Source organism: Dipodomys spectabilis, unplaced genomic scaffold (assembly GCF_019054845.1).
Source record: "Dipodomys spectabilis isolate Male_0828 unplaced genomic scaffold, ASM1905484v1 ptg000039l, whole genome shotgun sequence".
NCBI classification, from domain to species: Eukaryota; Metazoa; Chordata; class Mammalia; order Rodentia; family Heteromyidae; genus Dipodomys; species Dipodomys spectabilis.
The window spans coordinates 10,430,001-10,446,777 of record NW_024870716.1 but is presented as its reverse complement, the minus strand read 5'-3'; the positions used below and the strand labels follow the sequence as shown (position 1 = coordinate 10,446,777).

The 16,777-nt window shown below is 41.8% G+C and overlaps 1 protein-coding gene across 1 annotated transcript in view; it reads right to left on the bottom strand.

Moving 5' to 3' along the window:
• Positions 1-16,439, bottom strand: part of Syt10 (synaptotagmin 10) — an 81,595-nt gene extending 65,156 nt beyond the window's left edge. Inside the window, 1 exon segment of the mRNA XM_042677712.1 lies at positions 16,289-16,439. Within this exon segment, the coding sequence (XP_042533646.1) occupies positions 16,289-16,439 (151 nt within the window).
• Between the last annotated feature and the right edge of the window lie 338 nt (positions 16,440-16,777).

The window sequence follows — 16,777 nt, the reverse complement described above, 5'->3', positions numbered from 1 at the left end:
CCTTCCTGGTCTTCTCTAAGTCATCTGGGCCCATTCCCAACTTCTCATGATATCCTTTAGCATCTTTGTGATTTGACCCCTAACTACAGATCCACTACATTTTTCTGCCACTCTCTTACCCTAACCATGCATTATTTTTTAAAGATTTTGGGCTCGGGGACTGTCTCATTTGATCCTCCTATCCAATTACCTGAAAAATCTACAGGCTTCATTCAACAATCAGTTGCAACAGTATCATCTCCTTGGAGGCCTCTCAGCCTCTTTTCCTTCCCGTCTTTCTTCCCTTCCTCCCTCCCCCGCCCCTCACCCGAGCTTGAATTCAGGGCCTGGGTGCTCTCCCTGGGCTTTTGTGCTTAAGGCATTCTTAGAGCCATAGCTCCACATCTGGCTTTTTGGTGGTTAATTGGAAATAAGAGTCACATAGACTTTTCTGCCTTGGGTGGCTTTGAGATCCTCAGATCTCAGCCTCCTGAGTCAATGGTGCATGGCCTGCCTCTTTTATTCCTTAAGACCTCTATATGCTCTCACGACTCTAACACTAATATTGTAATCATAGATTTAAAATAATCCTCTAAACCCAAACTTTTGAGGTATAATATACTTCACAAAATATTCCTATTTTACTGGGGGATGTTCGGTGGTAACATGGCATATATTATCTAAGAACACAGTATAATATCTAAAGAGAAATGCACAAATAGATCCCACTGAGTGGGATTGCCGCCAAAAGACCATGAAATTCACACTTGCTATGCTTCTGTAAGCATTTTTAACCTACCCAAATATTCATTCCTTGATCCTTCAAAGCAGGAATCATATTTATTCAGCTTTTTATATTGAATGTTCAGTATATATCACATGATCAAAATGCTTATGGAATATAAACATTTGGAAGCTCTCAGAAAAATGAGTCTGATGTCTGTGATTTTTTTGAGGTTAGATAACAAAAAGCTAGGTAACATAGAAGAACCATGCAGAAAGCGTTCTATTAGTATGTGTTATTATATAGTTGTTCTGTGGAATTATTCAGACTTGGGTTCAAATGTCAACACTGTGCGGCTTTGGAAACTTGTTTTGGCTTTAAGAGTCAAGAGTGCTGATGGCTTATGCCTATAATCCGAGTGATTCAGGAGGCTGAGATGTGAAGATTGTGATTCAAAGCCAGCTAGGGCAGAGAAATCTGATAGGCTCTTCTCTCCAATTAAAAGCAAAAAAGCTAGAAAGTATGTCTCAACTGGTAGAGTACTAACCTTGAGCAAAAGGGCAAAGCAAGAATGTGAAGCCCTGAGTTCAAGCCTGAGTAACACACACACACACACACACACACACACACACACACACACACACACAATCTTAACAAAATAAGAGTATTTTAATTTATTTCATAAGAAAATTGTAAGGGGTAAATAAGAAAAGTAGGTAAAGTTTTTGCCATAAGTATTAAATGTGATATCAAGTATTGAATGCAATGTCATTGTAATACAATTTTTCCAATAAACCTTATTCAATAAGCAACTAAAGAGGAGGGAAGGAAGGAAGGAAGGAAGGAAGGAAGGAAGGAAGGAAGGAAGGGAGGGAGGGAGGGGGTTGGGGAGGAAGTAAAGAAGGAAGGGAGGGAGGGAAAAAGAAAGAAGTGGAAAGATAAATAATTAACCATGTAAAAATTAAGGAAGAATGTAGGAAAATGTATAGTCTTCAATTTTTAAATGATCTTTTTATGATTGTGATTCATTGTTTAACTGTAATATGAAGAAAGTTATATCATAACTTTGGACTCAAAGAAAAACAGCCCCAGGAAAGATTTACATTGATGTGTTGAAGTTATCACATTTATTTATTTATTTGGTACCAGTACTGGAACTTGAACTTAGGGTTTGGATGTTGTTCCTTAGCTTTTTCATGGAGGGCTGGCACTTTACCACTTGAGCCACAACCCTACTTCTAGCTTTTTTGTAGTTCACTTAAAATAAGAATGTCATGAAGTTTCCTTCCTGAACTGACTTGGAACTTCAATTCTTATATCTCAGTGTCCTGAGCAGCTAGGATTCCAGGCATGAGCCACTATGATAGGCCCAGAATGTATCTCAGTGTGCTGCTGGGTGCTGGTAGTTCATACCTGTAATCCTAGCTACTCAGGAGGCTGAGATTTGAGGATCACAGTTCAAAGCCAGCCAGAGCAGGAAAGTCTGTGAGACTCTTATCTCCAATTAATCACCAAAAAACCAGAAGTAGCACTGTGGTTCAAAGTGGCAGAGTGCTAGCCTTGAGTGAAAGAGCGCAAAAATTAAAAATTAAAAATAAATAGTAATGCTGTGCTTAAAGAAAACATAGAGGAGAAGACAAGGCTGTACCAAACAAAATCATTAATCTATGTGAGAGAATGTGGATCTGAAGGTGAGTGGCTGAGATGGGAAAAGGAAGCCTCAGAAGGAAACCTGAAAACTACTGAGAGAGTGTGAAGACTCAGAAAGGGCAAGAACATGAATCACTGGGAAGCCAACAGGATGGTGAAGAAACAGAGATCACGATTTCAGTTTTGGCAGAAGCACTTGTGATCATGCGACTAGATAATGTTGGTTGAGCTGTTGGCCGTGCAGTGCAGGTACAATGGATTGGCTTTCTTAACCAGGGGGTCTGAATTGATAGAAGAGAACAGCCCTTCAATAGAATTGAATATTTAAAGACAGAAAACTTTGACAAATATGAAATGTTCATGTAAAGAGGAACTGGAGACATGACTCAAGTAATAGAATGCCAATTTTAAACTTAAAAGCTAAGCAAGGTGGGGCACCAGTAGCTCATACCTGTAATTCTAGCTATTCAGGCAGCTGAAATATTATGGTTGTGCTTCAAAGCCAGCCCAGACGAGAAAGTCCATGAGACTCTTATCTCCAGTAAATCACCAAAAGAGCCAGAAGTGGAACTATGGCTCAAGTGACAGAGCACTAGCCTTGGGACAAAAAGCTCAGGGACAACACCACCCAGGCCCTGAGCCCAGGACTGGCATCAACCCTCCCCTCCTGAGCCCCCACCAAAACCACAAAAACAACAACAAAAAGCAAGGACATGAAGCCTTGAGTTCAATCCCCAGTAATCAATCTCTCTCTCTCTCTCTCCCTCTCTCTTTTTCTCTCTCTCCCTCATTCTCCCTCTCCCTCTCCCTCACTCCTCTCTCTCTCTCTCAAACACATACACAGAAAGAGAAAGCTGGGAAAGAGCAGAATGAGACATACAAGAAGTCAGGTCAATGAGCTTTCATAGTAACTAGGGAAAGAATATTTAAAGAAGTAGTCAGCAGGCCAGCAGTGTAAGATGTTAAAATAAATTCATTGAAACAAATGGCTATTACCTTTAAAATGTAATTCTTTTGTGCACATACTAGGACTAGAGCTCAGGGCCTTGAGTTCTTACTTGGCTTTTTTTTTTTTTTTTTGGCTTAAGGCTGGCACTTTAACAGGTGAACCACACCTCTATTTCTGGGCTTTTTTTTTTTTTTTGCTGGTTAATTGGAGATAAGAGTCTCAACTTATCTGCCCAGGCTGGCTTTAAATAGCAATCTTCAGATCTGAGTAGTGTGAGCCTATAGCACCGAGCAACAAGTAATTCTTTAGTGAAGTTGATGAGACCAATAAAGTAGAGGCTATGTTAGCTAGGTGAAGGTGGCCTAAATGTTAAAGGAAAATGAGGAAGCAAATTCTGTGGGCACAGATTTATTTCCTTTAAGAAATTATACTTAGGGAAAAATCAGAAAAAGAGAGCAATAGCAAAACAACATGCAGAACTGATAAGGTTTTTTTTTTATCCATTATTATGTACAATATTTTAGCCTGCTTTATACTGATGAGACAGAATTAGTAGACAAGAGATTAGAAGTAAAGCAATAGTGAAGACCTATAAAAGGTAACAAAAATGGAGACTAAGACAAAAGTGAAAGAAGTGAATCATTTCTTACCTTGTAAAGAAAAAGAGAAAATTGCTCTAGAAGCCCAAAGTTTACAGGGTTGCACTACCATTCTTTGTATTATTGCATATACAATACACTTGAGAGTTCAGGGGTCATGCATTTACACAGCTAGGAAGTACACATAAAGACATTAGGGCAAGATTTCATTAGGGCAAGCTCATTCTTCAGATCTTAAGGGATAATTTTTCATATATAGGAATAGCTGAATAAGTAAGGGTCTTTTGCTACTGAGCTCGACTCTTGACCTATGAAATTCACAAAGATAAATTTGATTTACTGGGTCTCTTTCTTTTAGTGCTTTTCCTGGGGCTTGAACTCATGAATGCTGTCCCTGAGCTTCTTTTGCTCAAGACTAGCGCTCTTCCACTTGAGCCACAGAACCTCTTCTGGATTTTTTGGTAGTTTAATAGTGATAAGAGTCTCACAAACTTTTCTGCCCCAGCTGGTTCAAACCTCGATCCTCAGGTCTCAGCCTCCTGAGGAGCTAGGATTTCAGTCATGAGCCACCATCTCCTGGCTATCACATGATTTCCGACACTGCCCTCTACATTGGGCAGATTTAGTGTGCATTCTCTCACATTCAGATTTTTCAACATCTCTAGATAATTAAATAGAATCCATTACATTTTATTCATCCTATTATATCTTGGTAAGATTATGACTTAATGAAATTTACAGAAATTGGTTTAGGCTCTGGGATAATCAGGTTTAAAATTGCTCAAACTGGCTTGATTACATACATTTGCATAAAATTTCTGTACCTCTATCTACTCTTCTGGGCCTTTGTCTATCTCATTTTAATTTGAAAGATTATATTCTTCCTTCCTTTTTTCCTTCCCCTCTCTCTCTTTCTTTCCTTTTTTTCTTTTTCTTGTCCTGGTCCTTGGGCTTGAACTCAGGGCCTAGGCAGTCTCTGGGATTTTTGTTCAAGGCTAGTACTTGAGCAACAGTTCCACTTCTGGCATTTTGGTGGTTAATTGAAGATAAGAGTCTCATGGACTGTCCTGGGCTGGCTTCAACCTGTGATCCTCAGATCTCAGCGTCCTGAATAGCTAGGGTTACTGGTGTGAATCACTTGTGCCCAGCTTCTGATTTTTGCTTCTCTTGAAAAGGTCAACATGGAAAGCTACCCTGTCCAAACTCCAGACAGCTCCATGAAGAATAGGGAGGGAAAATGGGTGCAAGGCAATATCCCTTCATTTTTCAGGGTTCAACCCCATCATGTGACACATCTCTCCTGATACCAACCTGATTTTCTGTGGTCAGAAGTTAGTCATGTGACCATGCAGCAAACCCAACTAAAAATAAAGGATTCTGTTGCTATGAATTCAAAGCTGAAAGGAATACTGGGAATCAGCTAGCCAGTGTCTTCCTCATCTGTAAATCTGATATATGTAAATATTTAATTAACATATTATATCTCTCTCTCTTTCTCTCTATCTTTCTGTGCTAATATTTGAGGCTTGAACTCAGGGCCTCTCACTGTTGTCTGAATTTCTCTACTCAAGGCTTGTACTATACTTGAAACATACCTTCACTTACAGGATTGTTATTTTTTGGCTGTTTAATTGGAATGAAGAGTCTAGAGTCTCTCTTCCTGCCTTAGGTGGCTTTGAGCTTCCATTCTCAGATATCAGCCTCTTGAATAGTTAGAATTATAGGAATGAGCCACAGGATGCCTGGCCAGTAATACCTCTTATATATTCCATTTAAATTTTATTTCCCTGGAATTCCAGTAAATGATGAAAAGCTATTATGGTCATATTTAACTGATTATAAAATGTGTATTTTAAAACATCTTGTTTCTGGAATCAGAATGTGTCTTAGGATTGATGGTTACTCACTCTCGCTAATAGCCAGGTCACAATGGGCTGTAATTTTTATTGTTAATTTATGTGCTAAAGCAAATGATCTGTATAAAATTCATCTGGTAGTCTATCGAGAAACGTGTGCACCCTTCACCTTGTAAGTCAGGTTTCTGTTGGGAATTGGAGGGAAATGGTGAGTCCAATATGTGAGGCAGCACTGCCATCATTCATAGTGTTGGGAGTACAATACCCATGGCCTGTATATTTTATGTATCCACATAAAGAAAAATGCATCATTAACATTTGTGATAGAAGACTCTGATATTGACTGGAAAACAAAAGCCTCGTCAATTCTGAATTAAAAAATAGCAACTTTTAAAAATCAGATTCAATGAAGCACCAGTAAGATCTAAGGATCTTGGTTCAGCGCCAACCTGGGAACAATCAGTCTATGGGACTCTTATCTGCAATTTATCAGCAAAAGGCTAGAAGTGGAGGTGTGGCTCAAGTGGTAAGAGTGCCATTTTCAGCAGGGAATACAAGAGAGGGCTCAAGGCTCTGAGTTCAAGTACTGGCACCAACAATGGGGGTGGTGGAGGAGAAAATCAAACTCAATCCTTCAATTTTAAAGTTATGGAAGCTATTTCTTTCATGTTTCCCTTTGTTATTATTATTTTATAAACGTTCTACACTTTTTAAAAAACTATCTTTAAGTGTAAAATAAATCTTTCAGAAAGAGTGAAATGAATATTTCAACCAGTGCTTCCTAATACTTTGTTTTCTTGAGTGTCAGTCCTAGGGTTTGAACTCAGGACCTGGGCCTTGTCCCTGAGTTGTTTAACTCAAGGCTAGTGCTCTAACATTTGGGCCACAACTCCATTTCTGACTTTTTTGGAAGTTAATTAGCGATAAGAGTCTAATGGACTTCCCTTCCTGGGCTGGCTTCAAACCTCAATCCTCGAATCTAAGCCTCCTGAGTAGCTAGGATTACAGGCATGAGACACCAGTGCCAAGCAATGGTTCCTAATTTAACTGATAGAATTCTCTTTATTTTCTTGGTGCTCCATATAATAATGATGTATCACATAATCAATGGTATCTTAATTCAAACAAATATGATACAATATGGTATTCACATTTTAAAATTTATTTAAAATCTTAGTATATGCTCCTAATTGAGTGAATAATTTATAATTATGACAGTACATCAAGTACTTAGTCAATCACAAAAGTCATATGGACTTATTGGCATTAGTTCATTTCATCAGTGACTTTAACACAGTAAAAACATCTAATGAAAAGCATAAGGTGAAAACTAACTTTCAGACAAATTAACAATTCCTGTCAACAGATTAGGAAGAAAAAGCTTCAGAATCTTTTGATCACAATCCCTATAATTTTATGAGAACTTAAACAGAACTAAGGGAATCATGAAGAACAAAAAGAAAGCAATAGATATTGCTTATCTAAGATAATTTTGTATTCTGGACAAATCGGCATTTAGAAGCTTGTAAACTGACAGTGAACAGAATGTCTATGTCTCACACTTGTCATCCTTCCTACTCAGGAGGTTGAGATCTGAGGGTGGAAGTTCAAAGTTAGCTTGAGCAGGAAAGCCAGTGAAACTCTATCTCCAATCAACCAGTAAACAGCTGAAAAACTAGAGAGGTGGTAGAGCCCCAGGTTTGATTGAAAAAGCTAAGGGACAGTGCCCAGACTCAGAGTTCAAGCCCCAGTACCAGCTCGCATGTGCTCATGCACGCACACACACACACACACACACACACACACATTGACATTAGCATTTCCTATTCAACAATACAGTAATAAATTGACAGCATGCTATATAACACACTCCAGGACTCACTTGGAGAGAAAATAGTTGCTACTGCCAGTCTGTTCTTCCAGTCCCTAGGACCCACACAAATATCAAAGTCTATAGCTGCTCTAACACCTTAGATAAAATGATGTAGCATTTCCACTAAACCAACACAATCCTCCCAAATAGTCTGAATCGTCCTGCAATTATATGTGTAATATCTAGTCATATCTAATTAAAAGCAAAATCCACATAAGCAGTGTTAATGTTACATTGTTTAGAGAATAACAAGAAAATAGATCTGCACATGCTCAATGCTAATGTGATTATTGTAAATATTTTCCTTCCACAGTTGATTGAATTCATCGACATGGAGCCCCTGGACATACAGACCTGACTCTTTAGATGGAGCACACATACACCCACATATACACAGACATGCACACATGTTTTCTTGTAGCCTACCTGAGCCATATTAATTCCAGCTCTTATAAAACATATGCATACACAAAACACCACAACTTCCCTTCCTCACCCCCGCCAAAAAAAGTATCCTATTTGACAATACCAGGACACTACCTTTTTTCATAAAGAGAATTATCTTTCTAAACTTAGAGAGTATTGAGTATACCAAAAAAGAGGGAAAGTAATAGTATATAAATTAGCAGTAAGAAAATGTAATTTATTAAACTTTAATAGTAATAGTCTGTATCAGAAAGTACAATTTTTCTTTAGCACTTTCACACTAATTGCACTTGGGAAACTTTTTTTTGTACCTGCACTGGGGCTTGAACTGAGGGTCTGGACCTTCTCCTTTAGCTTTTCCACTTAAGGTAGTGTTCTACCACATTAACCACAGCTCCACCTCCAGATTTTTGATGGTTAATAGGAGTGAACAGTCTCATGGACTTTTCTGTCAGGGTTGGCTTCTAAACTCAATCCTCAGATTTCAGCTCCTGACTAGGTAAGATAATAAGCATAAGCCACAAGTGTGCAGCTCAGTTTTCTTTTACTGCTGCAAATATAAATATAGATGGCCTCTGATAGGACCTTTGTGCTTGTAGTGTTGTAATATACATGGTAGATAGTATATTTTGAAGTCTGAATCTTCGTCTTTTCTGGAGCTAGTAATATGTGGTAGCATATTCACTTGTGATGCCCAATTATAGGCTAAATAAGTGAGTGAGCACATTTTAGGTTGGCTCAGATGACACTGATATTAATGCTCAGTGCCATCAAGTGTACTGAGTGCATTTTAGGCTGTGTGTGTGTGTGTGTGTGTGTGTGTGTGTGTGTGTGTGTGTGTGTGTGTGTGTGTGTACCAGTCCTGAGGCTTGAACTCAGGGCCAGGGCACTGTCCCTGAGCCTTTTGTGCTCAAGGCTAATGCTCTACCACTTGAGCCATAGTGCTATTTCTGGCTTTTTGCTGGCTAATTGGAGATAATAGTCTCATGGCCATTTCTGCCTACACTGGCTTCGAATCTTGTTCCTCAAGTAGCTAGGGTTGCAGGCATAAGCCACTGGTGCCCAGCCATTTTGGACTTTTATTTCCAACTTATGATTGGTTTATGAGGATGTAATTCTACTGTAAGTGAAGGAGAATCTGCATGAATCAGATCTTCCCACTGTTCCAGAATTTCAGGAAGCTTAGAACATCCACTCTATAACACAAATTCAGCTGTGGACTCACAGCTACGTCTAATCCTACTCTAAGGAAATCAATAGATGTTCATATTGTGTTCAGTTGCTTTGGCATATGGTGATCATTAAATTCTAGTTTTTAGCTAAGTGCCAGTGGTACTCGAGAGGCTGAGGTCTGAGGATCACAGTTTTGAAGCCAGCCAAAGCAGGAAAGTCTGTGAAACTCTTATCTCAAGTTAACTACCTAAAAAACTGAAAATGGAGTTGTGGCTCAAGTGGTAGAGAGCTAGCCTTGAGCAAGAAAGCTCAAGAATAGTGTCCAGGACTTGAGTTCAAACCTCAGGATGAGCACAATGAAAAGCAAAATTCTAGTTTTTAAATGAACAAGTGCTTTAATTCCTATCATTTTCATAAACTTTACATTTTTTTGGGGGGGGGTTCGGTCGTGGGGCCTGAACTCTGGGCCTGGGCGCTGTCCCTCAGCTCTTCAGCTCAAGGCTAGCGCTCTACCACTTGAGCCACAGCACCACTTCCGGCTTTTTTCTTTTTGCTTATGTGGTGCTGAGGAATCGAACCCAGGGCCTCAGGCATGCAAGGCAAGTGCTCTAACACTGAGGCACCTTCCCAGCCCCAAACTTTACTTTTTTTTAGTGTATGCTAGTACTGGGTTTGAACTCAGGTCCTAAGCATTGCCCTTTAGTGTTTTTCACTCAAGGATAGTACTCTATGACTACAGCCACAGCTCCAGTTCCAGCATTTCGCTGGTTAATTGGAGAAAAGTGTCTCAGACTATATTTCCCAGGCTGGCATGGCACCTCACTTCTCAGATGTCAGCCTCCAGAGTAGCTAGGATATAAGAGTGAGCTACAAGTGCCTGACTATAAACCAAATATTTTGTATGCATTTCTGCCTAGGATACTGTACTAGACACTACAGACAGGAAAGATTCAGGAATATGTCATTAGTTGCACAAGGCATTTAGAAGTTATTAAGTAGAACTATTATTTTATAAAAATAGAAGTCATTTTACTCATTCATGCAACTAATATTTATTGAGCCTCTAGTATATAAAACAATAAGCAACAGCCTGTCTTGAAGAGCTTACATTTTGGTGACATCATTAGGAGAAGAAATACAGATCAGGAAAAATCTCATTTCACTTTTGTTGTTGTCAAGGGTTTTAAACTCAGGGCCTGGGCACTGTCCCTGAGCTCTTTTGCTCAAGGCTAACACTCTACCACTTTGAGCCACAGCTCCACTTGCAGTTTTCTGATGGTTAATTGGAGATAAGAGACTCATTAACTTTCTTGCCTGGCTGACTTCAAACAGTGATCTCAGATCTCAGCCTCCTGAATACCTAGGATTACAGGTGTGAGCCACCAACACTCAACTTCATTTCACTTTCACAAATAATTGTAACTGTCATAGGAAATGCCATTAAATGTTTATGGTAATGTTTGTTTTCTACCAAAAGTTTATTTTAAAACTAGTCAGTGAAGGCAGATGTATTCCATAATGATGTATTTCATAAATGATTTTTTAAAGCAAACATACAGTGATGATTAAATTTGAAAGGAAATGTTATTTGAATAAAATAGACAACTGAGTACCTAACAGATCTCAGAAATCTCACCCTCTTAGGGGCAATGTTGGTCTTTGATTTGTTCCAAGAATAATAAAACAGGGCTGGAGACCGTTTTCTTACACACTGCATGTGTGTGTGTGTGTGTGTGTGTGTGTGTGTGTGTGTGTGTGTGTGTGTGCACGCACCAGTAGTGGGGCTTTAACTCAGGACCGCATGTTCTCATTTTGGCTTTTTCACTCAAGCCTGGTGAGTGATAACTTCATTTCTGGATTTTGATGGTCAATTGGAGATAAAAGTCTCACAGAATTTTCTACCCTGGCTGGCTTCAAACCATAATCCTCAGATCTCAGCCTCCTGAATTGTTAGGATGATAGGTGTGAGCCATCAGATTTGCTCTCACTTCCAATTCTACCTACAGAGGTGCAGATCCAGAATGGGCCAACTTGGGCAGAAAGTTTGGGAGATTCCATCTTAACAGAAAAAGTGAAGAGTGAGCCAGGCCCAAGTGGCTCATACCTGTAATCCTAGCTACTAAGGAGGCTGAGATCTGAGGATCATGGTTCAAAGTCAGCCTGTGGAAGGAAAGTCCATGAGACTCTTATCTCCAATTAACCACCAGAAAACCGGAAGTGGTGCTGTGGCTCAAGTTAGAGCACTAGCCTTGAGCTGAAGAGCTGAGAGACTACACCCAGGCCCAGAGTTCAAGCTATGACTGACAAAAAAAAAAGTGTAATGTGCAAAAAAGTGTAATGTGCCTTTGTCATCCCAGCTGTGGATGAAAGCATAAGCAGGAGAATCACTGACCAGGCCAGCCTGGACAACAAGCAAGACCTTAACTCAAAAATAACCAGAACACAAATCACTAAGGTATCGCTCACATCATGCAGTATTCTCCTATCATGAGGCAAAACCCTCAGTTCCAAACCCTGGCACTCCAGCCAGGAGCAAAGCAGCCAAGTAAAAGTATGGTAGACTCTGAGTTCAAGCCCTGGAACTACTTCAAAATCCGAAAGAAAGGAAGGAAGGAAGGAAGGAAGGAAGGAAGGAAGGAAGGAAGAAAGAAAGAAAGAAAGAAAGAAAGAAAGAAAGAAAGAAAGAAAGAAAGAAAGAAAGAAAGAAAGAGGGGAGGATAGAGGAAGGGAGGGAGGGAAGAGGCTGGAAGGGAAGGAAGGGAAGAAAGAAAATATTAAGACCCTCCCCCAAAAGTCTCCAGTATTTCCAAAATATTGACACTTGTGAATAAAAGAAGACATATGCTTGCTGAGACTTTGGTCTTTGAGGAGAATCACCAATTAATTGATTTTTGGAGTAGATGTGACAAAGGGTAATGTACAGACTTAAAGTACGTGAGACAAGGTGTTAAACGTAGAAGTTGACCATTTCTCACAGGAGTGAGGATGTACTGGAGGGTGAAATGACCATCTCATATCTTCTTTTTTGGGTGGGTCTATTCATTGAATGTATTGTGGTTTAATTACTCTTTTTCAGGCTTGCAAGTCTCAAGGGAAAAATGTGTACATGCACATGTCTAAAGTGTATTCTTTAGACCATTTTTAAGGTGTCTACAAACCATGTTCATACAAAAATGATAACTCAGGCTCATACTTGTAATCCTAGCTACTCAAGCGGCTGAAATATGAGGATCTCAATTTGAGCCAGCCTGGGCAGAAAAGTCTGTGAGACTTGTATCTCCAATTAACAAGAAATGGAATTGTGGCTCAAGTGGTAGAGTGCTAGCCTTAAGCAAAAAAAAAGCTCAGGGGCAGCCTCAAGACCTTGAGTTCAAGCCTCAGAACTGACACCAAAAAAAAGGATAATTCAATGACTTGAATGATTAATTCTTAATTATTAATCTGTTTTTTTGTCCCAAAAAGGAAGACATATCAGGTGCTCCAATTCCATGTAAGCACTTAGCAATAAACTCAAAATGCCTTGATCTCAGAGAAAAATCATAATGCTACCTAAACATTTTTACTTAGTTATATATTTTTATAGTATTTTCATTACTGTAGACTGAACTCAGTATCCTCATCTCTAAGAAACTGATATATGTATATACATATATATATATACATATATATATATGTATATATATATATGTACACACACTCATGAACTTGGAACAATTAATTAATTACTTTTGCTGTCAGTACTGCCGCTTAAACACAGGGCTTAGGTGCTCGTCTAGCTTTTTCACTCAAAGTTGATGCTCTACTAGTTAAGCCATAGTTCCACTTAGGACTTTTTGCTAGTTAGTTGGAGATAAACATCTCACAGACTTTCCTGCCCAGGCTGGCTTTGAACTGCAGTCCTCAGATCCTCAGCCTTCTGTGAAACAGGGATTACAAGTGTGAACCACTAGCTCCTAGCTTAATTTTTATAATCTTTAGCTCCAAATTGGAATTGTACAAAAATGCAAAATTAAAACACTGATGAATTAAGTGCTCATTAACATATGTACAGTGAGGGTTAGATCTTACACAGCTGTAAGGGGCTGTGAACTTAGTTGGTTTGATTAGTTGTGATTTTTATGAAGTCTCTCTAACAAGCAACATAGATTCCTTGAGCTTGTTGAACATTTAAGCAACTATTAAAGACTGACCAGAAATGAGCCCAAATCCAGTAACAGAATAACTGAAAAACACTGGAGAACAATATATTGCTTTGTATTTTCCCTCAGCATTCCAGTATTTTTTTTTTAATCAGTCATGGGGCTTGAACTCTGGGCTTGGGTGCTATCCCTGTGCTCTTCAGCTCAAGGCGAGTGCTCTACTGCTTGAGCCACAGTGCCACTTCCAGTTTCCTAGTGGTTATTGGAGATAAGAGTCTCACGACTAGCTGGGCTGGCTTTGAACCGTCATCCTCAGATCTCAGCTTCCTGAGTAGTTAGGATTACAAGCAGGAGCCACCCTAGAGCTTCTTATAATGCTCTGGGAAAGCTCTGAATCTTTTCTGAGCTTGTTTTACCTTCAACTTACATAGCCATCCATTGTAGAGTGATTTAGAAATGAGCATTATTACCAGCTATTTTGACTTAAGAAGTCACTATTTGCTATGTGATCAGGAGAGGGGAAGAATCAGACATTTAATTCACAGCACCAATTGTTAAATAACCTAAACCCAGGTTATTACACTTAAAGCATCTCATTTCTTTCCCTGTACCACCTGCTTTGAGTCTCAATTTAAGAGTTCTATGTCACTTAGGAGCTATCCAGAACTGCCTGGAGGTCATCTGTATTTTGGTCTTTACCTCCTGATTAGCAATCTCACACATGACATGCTCGTTTAGGACATTTTCCTCCTATTATTGGGGTTTCATTCACTCATAGGACTTCTAATGCCTACTGAAAAAAATAAATGATTCTTCATTGTGTCTATATATTCTCTCTCTCTCTCTCTCTCTCTCTCTCTCTCTCTCACACACACACACACACACACACACACACACACACATCCAACTTTCCAGCACACTGAAGTAACAACATTTTATTTTCCTCCAGAATCCAAACAATAGCACCCCAGGCTCAGCCAGCTGCAGACAGAAGCCCCATTCTTGGATCCTGTTTCATCACCAGAGAATTTCATCCAAAACCCTGCAGATAGTCTATGTATTTGTGTAGCAAGCTAAATTGAATCATTCTCCTCCTCATTTTGGTCTTGGATTCTGGGGGATGGGTGAGAAGGTAGGGGACTTACTTTGTGCGCCCTCCTTTCTACCTACCTAGCCCCCTGGGATTTTTCTGATCCTGGGCTCTGCACTCTAAGCTTGGCAGTCCAGCTCTTACCTGTTGCCTTGGCGACCCTCAACCTCCAAACCATGCCAAAGGACAGCCAGCAAAGCAAAGTCAAAGAACCACCCTGAGCTGAAAAATCTCCAGAGTGGTGTTTGTCTCCCAAATCAACAAGTGACCTGAAGGTCACCGGTCCAGGTTGCCCTAACTCCTAAGAGCAGTTCTAAAAGCTGGGAAAACCCACCATTATCGGGGGTCATTAAAATCTTTTTCCCTACAGCATGACCTTATTGGTGGCTCTGATTCTCCCTGTATCCCATACAGGAGAGAAATCTGTCACCTGGAAGGAGTTCCTATCTCGATTCTTTCCTTCCTTCGTTTTTCTTTCTTCCCTCCCTCCTTCCTTTTTTCTCCTTCTTTCCTTGTCTCTTTCTTCCCTCCCTCCTCTTTCCTTCCTTCCTTCCTTCCTTCCTTCCTTCCTTCCTTCCTTCCTTCCTTCTTCCCTCCTTCATCTGTCTCTGTCCCTGTCTTTCTCTCTCTCTGTCTCTCTCTCCTCACCCCCCCTTAGTTCCCCTCTCCAGGATTCTGACAGGGGGCTTCTTCCCCCATCCACCCCTCCTAAGGTTCTTATAAGTTGCTGGAAGGGGTAGGGCAAGTGCCTGGTTTTTTTTTTGGGGGGGGGGGTGAGGGAAGGGTTATGGGAACAGGGAAGGAATTGCTTGGGTTTCAGACCCTCTAATCCACTTCCTCTCTAGTTGGCCTCGGTCTTCAACAAGAGATCCATAATCTCTGCTCTGATAAACTGCTTTGTTAAATGAGGAGAACAAATTCAATACATAATCTAAAAATTAAGAGAAGTGAGGGAAGGGGTGGGGTGGGAGGGATGGGTGACGATATTAATAGGATGACACTGGTCAAGAGGCACTGTACTGGTTAATAGTGACTCTTTTGTATAATTACTTAAAGTAAACATTTTTTTAAAAAAAAACCATAATAATCCCTGCTCTTTTGCCATCAGACACCGAACTGCAGTGTTCACACGCTTTGTAAACTCCCAAGAGCTCGACAGGTTGTAGCTGAAAGTTCCCCCAAAGGAAGATCCCTTCATTCTCCTATCCCAAAGCCAGGGCAGCCACTCCTCTCTCCCCCCCGGGGTTCTCGGCACGCCGCAGATTCCAGATCCCCAGCTAGCTGATCCCCTTCCCTCCGTCAAGGTCAAGCCGGTGACGGTGACCCTGGACGCTTAGGTAAGCCTGGAGCGGAGCAAATACAGCGAGCCGGGGAGGGAGCGGCGCCCCTGGGCTCCTGGCCTGTGCTTAGACTTGGGAACCTGGAGGCATAGGAGCGAGAGCTCGGAGATCTAGACAGAAACGGGGGGCGGGGGGGGGGGAGGACCGATGTGGGGGGATACAGAGAGAGACACTGACAGAGGGAGGCAGAGAGAGACAGAAAGACATACAAAGAGAGAAGGGGGGGGGTGGAAGAGAGAGAGAGAGAGAGAGAGAGCGCGCGAGCGCCAGACAGGATGGGGAGGTGGAGAGGCTGGAAGGCGACCAGAGTGGGAGAAGCAAAACCCACCCCTCCCCCTAACACCCCGCACCCCAAGACCCCCAAGCGGCTGCGGGGCGCCAGGAGGAAGGATGGAGGGTGAAGGAGGTAGGCAGGTTTTGTGTCCACCCCCCCCACCCCAGCCCCGTCCCGCTCCCCTCCTGGACGGGCGCCCCGCGGGGTCGCCGTTACCTGTGCTGGGCGCGCCCTGGCCGCCGCGGTCCCGGGGGAAGATGCCCGAGCACTTCTCCCACTCCACCTGGCCCGCGAAGCACAGCTCCGTGACGATGTGCAGCGCCTTCTGGCACAGGCTGCCCACTCCGTCCTCCTTGCGGAAACTCATCTCTGCCTCTTCTTCTCTCCCCCACCCCCCCGCCCCCCCAGTCTGTCTCGGTCTGTCTCTGTCGGTCTGTCTGACCTCCGGCTCTGTCCACGCGCTCACCCTACGCCATAGCCCGCCCGCCCCGCGGCTCCTCGGGACACTCCAGGTGGAGGGGAGGGGGGATCGCGGGGGCGATCGGCCCGGCTCTGGCAACTCTTCAGGAGCCGGGAGGCGTCCCCATGGTGGGAGCCCAGGGCGCAGAGGGCGGCGAGGCCCCGGCGGGCTGGCGATCGCGGCGAGGACGAGGCGCGTGCCAACTCTCCGGCCGTGCGCGCCCGCCAGCCCCGGCGACGCGGAGC